The sequence below is a fragment of the Phragmites australis genome, chromosome 14, assembly GCF_958298935.1.
Source record: "Phragmites australis chromosome 14, lpPhrAust1.1, whole genome shotgun sequence".
NCBI lineage: Eukaryota > Viridiplantae > Streptophyta > Magnoliopsida > Poales > Poaceae > Phragmites > Phragmites australis.
Window position 1 is genome coordinate 12,171,585 of NC_084934.1, and position 5,722 is coordinate 12,177,306.

The following is a 5,722-nucleotide window of genomic DNA, read 5'->3' on the forward strand; positions in this document are numbered from 1 at the left end:
TGGATATGGTATATTGTGTCAACTTTTGCGATGTGTTTAGCGACTATTAACCGGAATGTGACACATGTAACTCTTGGGTTGAAGTGGTAACTCTGGAACACTAAAGAGCTTTGCATGGTTCTAGTATGGTGGCATATGTGAGCACAGTTCTATAGATTTTTCATTTTGAGATTGCTGTGTTTCAGGACAAGAAATTTGTAACATCTTTGCTACTATTTGTGCGCACAAGTCACTGCTTGGTCAGACCCCATTTGCCAGATATCTTCAAACAAGTGTTGAGCTGATGTACATAAAAAGCTGTATTCTTTCTTCTTCCAAACCCATCTCTCCAACACTCCTTGACCCTTTCACTTTAAAAAGCAGTGACATGCACCCAAGAGAAATATATATATTTAAGCAGATTTTGTAGAGTTACACATGCACACTTGTTCCTGAATCCAAAAGATCAAAAGGTTTCAGAGATTGCAGAAACCCACCAGCAGCCGAAGAATATGCCTTCCATCTTGGATGAGGGAATGCTTTCCTAACTTCAGTAAACAAACTTCCAAGAACAAAATGTTCTCCCGATTTGTGAATCAGGTTTTTGGATTTATATATTGCAGTAAATTCAATAGAAGCAATGGAACAATAGCCGTTGTTACTTGCCGCAAAAATCTCGTTTGCTCACTAAAACAACCAGACACATAAAGACCACCAACGAAAGAAAGTATAAGCGGAAGTGAAAAGCTCCAAGCGGAAGGCATTTGGGCCACAAATTCTACTGCCACATTGATAAGCAAGGAATCCATGTAGCATATTTAAGGGTAGCATGCAAATCCCTTCGGTGAAACACTTCTGCAGACGAAGTATTGGTGAATTCTCATACAATGAAGTTATTGTTTCAGTTCCCCTGCTGCTCATGTTTCTGTTGCCTCAAGAAAAAGAAGAGCAAACCAAAGAAAGAAGAGGGAAAGCAAGCTTAGAAGTGGTCTGCTGCTACATCCATTTCCTGAAGATGTGTGATATTATGTCCAAAGAGCTATGATCATTTGCACAAAATTGTACAGTCTAAACTTCAGATATATCTGAAAACACATTCTATCATTGGAGCTAGATGGAACTCTGTCTATTGATGTAAGGTGCTAAGATGTCTTCCATATCAATAAAAGTGGGTCACTGTTAGTTTCTTTTCTCTCTATCTGTAGTTTCTGTTTTATGGATGCCAATCTCCTGCATCTGTTGTTCGACAGGCACAAGCCCAACTTCTGCCAGAAACCTACAATACAGAAACAATACTTCACTAAATCATTCATCAAACAAGACTAAAGGTGTTCGTGGTGTGGATGCATGCAGGGAGAGAGACAGACCTGTTAAGAAGTACAAATAGCACTGTGCCAATAGTTACGAGCAGAAGAACATGTCCAACAATCACAAAATTTTTTGATGAAAATGCTAGAGAAAGCATTGCGGTAAAACAGAAGGCCAGTAGCAAAAATGTAATCTTGAGCACAAACCACGTGGGAGCCTACACAGCAACATAACATAAATTTAGCTTTCCCATCAATTGTATAATGCTAAAACCACATAAAAAGAGACAAGACTAAGGTTGGATATGAGTATAATGAATAGTGTACAACCCAAAACACTACATTGCAGTGAAAATGGACAGGATTAAAAGTTGAATTAAGATCGAATACATCGAATACGGAATACATCGCAGTAATTCAGCCATCAAAAGAAACATTAAAGTACTTCTTACATTAACACCAGATGACAATGCTCCCACCAAGACAGCTTCCGCAGATGATATTTCATTTGAGGGGCGCCCTTCCATTCTGTGTTTAGGATAATAGAAAAGTTGCGGTATAATTGGCTATTGAATATTTTCGCATACAATGATTAAAATTTTAGACAAGAATGGCTGCCCGGTAATGGCTGAAGTAACAAGAAATACATCTTTTTTAGAATAAGAAACTTGCACAAGAATTTCCAAAAAGAACAAAGTCAAACTTATTTATACTGAAATAATGTTCCTAATAATTATCATGGCCGATATTCAAGTACTCCTGTCTAGTCAAAATACACCATAAATGCACGCAACACAGTAATGAAAAACCAGATTTTACATTACTACTAATTTCCTACCTAGTTAGCAAGTGAAAAATATGGCAACAATAATGGCACTTGTGATATCCAGATGGGTCTGTGGCAAGCAAAACTAGATAAGAAAAGAAAGCTCATTTACTAATATTAAAATCAATGCTCCTCCTTACTAAAAGGAGATGGATCCACAAATCCATTTGGAATTTACGACAAGTGAGACCCGATAGTATTAAAAAAATTAGGCCAACCTAAGAGGACCTAGGTAGCTTTTATACTAATAATAAATATGTATTCAAATTCGTATCGAGGAAGACTAGGGGTGGTCATAGGTGTACATTCACAACCTTAACCAAATCCTAACCGGTAGTTTTCTAACTGCTTAATAATAAGTCTTATTAATACTTCGGCCTCATTGATACTAGTCTGAAAAGACAGGGGCTTACATAATCCTAGAAAAAATAGTTAAAGCACCTATACACCGAGCAAAAGGGATCAGTTTTATACAAATCAGGTTAGTTAAAGCAACTATACACCGAGCATGCCAAGAAATATACTGATTCACAGCAATCCCATACCGGAGAGGGGCCAGATTAAAAACTGCATTAGCGGGGAAGATAAAAGAGGGGATCAGCGAACTCGCAAATCCAGCAGGGTACGAGCACGAACTGCAAGGGATGAATGGATGGGGATCGCGAGAGAAGGGGAGAGAAACGGGGTTAGAACATCAGGCGAGGGTTACCTCGTCGGGATGCGAGCGGAGCCGGAGGCGTGACAACCACTGCGTTGCCGGGAACTTGTTATCAAGTTGGCGGCGCGTCGGCTGAGTGGAGGACGGCGGCGAGGAGAGGGGATGTGCTGAAGTGGGAGACGTGCGGCGCTTCTCGGTGGTCTGACCCACTCGACTCAAATGGATCTGAACACGTTGGCGCAACTGTTGTTTGAGAGGAGTCTTAGTTTTAAGCTATATTTTGTAAGCCGAAAACGTAATTGCCTCCTGCATCTGGATAAACCAGGTTACTAATTTTTTTTAATTGCCTTATGCATACTTCTATCCCAAATTAATAAAATCTGAACTCCGATTAAAAAAACAAGAGAGAACTAAACGTTAGGGATGGGGTTCAGTTCCCCAATTCCATTTTTTAAGAAATATACTGCTATCATCGTCACTTGCACACAACAGCAAACTAATCTGATACAAAGTAGATCTGGACAGGTATGTTAACACACCCAATCTCTGATCCCAGTGGTGAATTCACCTACTAGAGGACAAAAATAAGACTATTGTAAATAAAAAGTAATCATCCCTTGTTGGATCTAGCGGAGCTACGGATGGTAACATGTCCCCCATCCTTGTTCCCCTTGGAACCCTATTTATATTATGTATGGATTAATATACATGCATCAAGTATACCTAAGGCACATCCATCCGCTGTTTGGTCCATCCTAGGATCCAACTAGCACCAAAGCCTAATACCATTGTAGTGGGGATGAGGACCTCGTTGGGTACAATTCCCTACACAGGGATAGGATGGGAAAAAATTATTCCCCATATATAGGGATGCGGACAAGAAATTATCCTCCAAACAGGTGTATCGAAAATGATCCTATTATGTTATGATTATGATTTTAGTGATTAATGAGAACATAGTCATTGGACTAACATGTTTATCAAAAATATATGTTAGTAGGTCTCATGATGCAATACATAAAGAAGCTACCGAAGTCGGGACAAAGTTTGATTGAATTGAATAAGTCCTAAGAAAAATGACATCACTGGATGGTCTGGTGCGGAAAGAATTGCACTCACCAGACCCTATTCCTGTTCTGAGCAGAAGCTGAATGACCTCACCGAATTGTCTGATGATGATAAATATGCGCACCGGAGTATTTAACAGAAGGGACATTGTCGGAGAGTGAACTCCTATCGCAGGGATCCCGAGAGACCCCTTTTTAGAGATTCGGTCGGGGGGATGATCCTGGAAAAGCTTGTTTGGGAAATAAGCGGGAACGGAAATAAATGCGATGGCTAGTGGGAGACGATCACCCTAATGCAAGAAAAAGTGGGTACGCTGGGTTTTAGACAGGTTCGGGCCGCACGGAGGCGTAACACCCTACTCCTGTATGAGCGCTATATTTATCCTTGAAGGGGATTCTTCAAGGAGGTATCTGGTTCTAAGGGGAGAACTGTTTACAAAGAGCTTGAGGCTCTTATGTTCTAGCTTAACTTGAGCTGGTTCGAGTGTCCGTCGATCTATCTTTGGCCTGGTTCGTCGGAGATTGTTGGTTGTCTGGTCTCTTGGTCGTCTTGTGGTCGGGGGCTGTCATTCTCTCTCCTTTAGTGTTCTCCATCCTTTCCTTTTATAGGCGCGCCGACCTCAACATATCCTGAATGGGAAAGAGGGACGCGAATGCCAAGGTGCCACGGAGAAAGGCGTAATCATTTCATCTTGGCGAAGTGACAGGGGCGGTGGAGAAATGCGGCGCGCATTCGACCACCAGCCGCTGTGGAAGCCTCCGGGCGCCATAAAAGGGGCCCACCGGGCAGCCTCAGAGGTGCCCGATGCGCCCACCCTGTCCTGCTCTTCTGCTATGGCAGGGTGGCAGACGGAGCGCTTCGATCCTGGCAACGTTATCCCGAGGCACCCGGATGAAACGGGACGGGACCCGTGCATTTAATGGACCCACGCCCCCCCTGTCGGTGCATGGTAGGGTCTGACACTGGGGCGTGGGAAGCTGAGAATGTCAGGATGTCAGGATGTCAGGCCGCGCGTGCCTATTAAATGCGGCATTGGGCCTTTGACTGGATGACACCCTGACGACGGGACCCTTCGGGTCGTTGAATGATCTTGCGCGAACCTTCGGGGAACCGGGTCCTCGGGGGCTGCCAGGTGCAGCCCCGAGCACTCTCTCCCGAGCTCTTGAGTGAAACCTTCGGGGAACCGAATCCTCGGGGGCTGCCACGTGCAGCCCCGAGCACTCTCTCGCGAGTACTTCGGTGGGACCTTCGGGGAACCGAGTCCTCGGGGGCTGCCACGTGCAGCCCCGAGCACTCTCTCCCGAGCACTTCGGTGGGACCTTCGGGGAACCGAGTCCTCGGGGGCTGCCACGTGCAGCCCCGAGCACTCTCTCCCGAGCACTTCGGTGGGACCTTCGGGGAACCGAGTCCTCGGGGGCTGCCACGTGCAGCCCCGAGCACTCTCTCCCGAGCACTTCGGTGGGACCTTCGGGGAACCGAGTCCTCGGGGGCTGCCACGTGCAGCCCCGAGCACTCTCTCCCGAGCACTTCGATGGGACCTTTGGGGAACTGAGTCCTCGGGGCCTGCCACGTGCAGCCCCGAGCACTCTCTCCCGAGCACTTGGGTGGGACCTTCGGGGAACCGAGTCCTCGGGGGCTGCCACGTGCAGCCCCGAGCACTCTCTCCGAGTACTTCAGTGGGACCTTCGGGGCACCGAGTCCTCGGGGGCTGCCACATGCAGCCCCGAGCACTCTCTCCCGAGCACTTCCTTCTTGGTGTTTGGGTTCTGCGGATCATCGGGGAACTAGGGTGCTCGGGAACCAGAGGCGGCGGCCCCGAGCACCTTCTCCCGGGACTTAGCTTCTTCTTACCTTGCAGGGTGGTGACATGTGGCAGATGGCCGG

At 45.9% G+C, this 5,722-nt stretch overlaps 1 protein-coding gene across 1 annotated transcript; it reads right to left on the minus strand.

Moving 5' to 3' along the window:
- Window positions 1-611: 611 nt before the first annotated feature.
- On the minus strand, window positions 612-3,003 carry LOC133889992 (uncharacterized). Its single transcript, XM_062330424.1, has 4 exons — window positions 2,822-3,003; window positions 1,739-1,814; window positions 1,347-1,504; window positions 612-1,255 (listed from the first exon to the last, which is right to left on the minus strand). Exons 2-4 carry the CDS (start codon window positions 1,811-1,813, stop codon window positions 1,159-1,161), a joined length of 330 nt encoding a protein of 109 aa, XP_062186408.1. The 5' UTR covers window position 1,814; window positions 2,822-3,003; the 3' UTR covers window positions 612-1,158.
- Window positions 3,004-5,722: the final 2,719 nt, after the last annotated feature.

Coding starts and splice junctions, on each gene's coding strand:
- LOC133889992 (XM_062330424.1), bottom strand. CDS start 1,813: ATGGAAGGGCGCCCCTCAAATGAAATATCATCTGCGGAAGCTGTCTTG. Junction 1,505..1,738: donor CATTGTCATCTGGTGTTAAT/GTAAGAAGTACT, acceptor GTTGCTGTGTAG/GCTCCCACGTGGTTTGTGCT. Junction 1,256..1,346: donor CTATTTGTACTTCTTAACAG/GTCTGTCTCTCT, acceptor TCTGTATTGTAG/GTTTCTGGCAGAAGTTGGGC.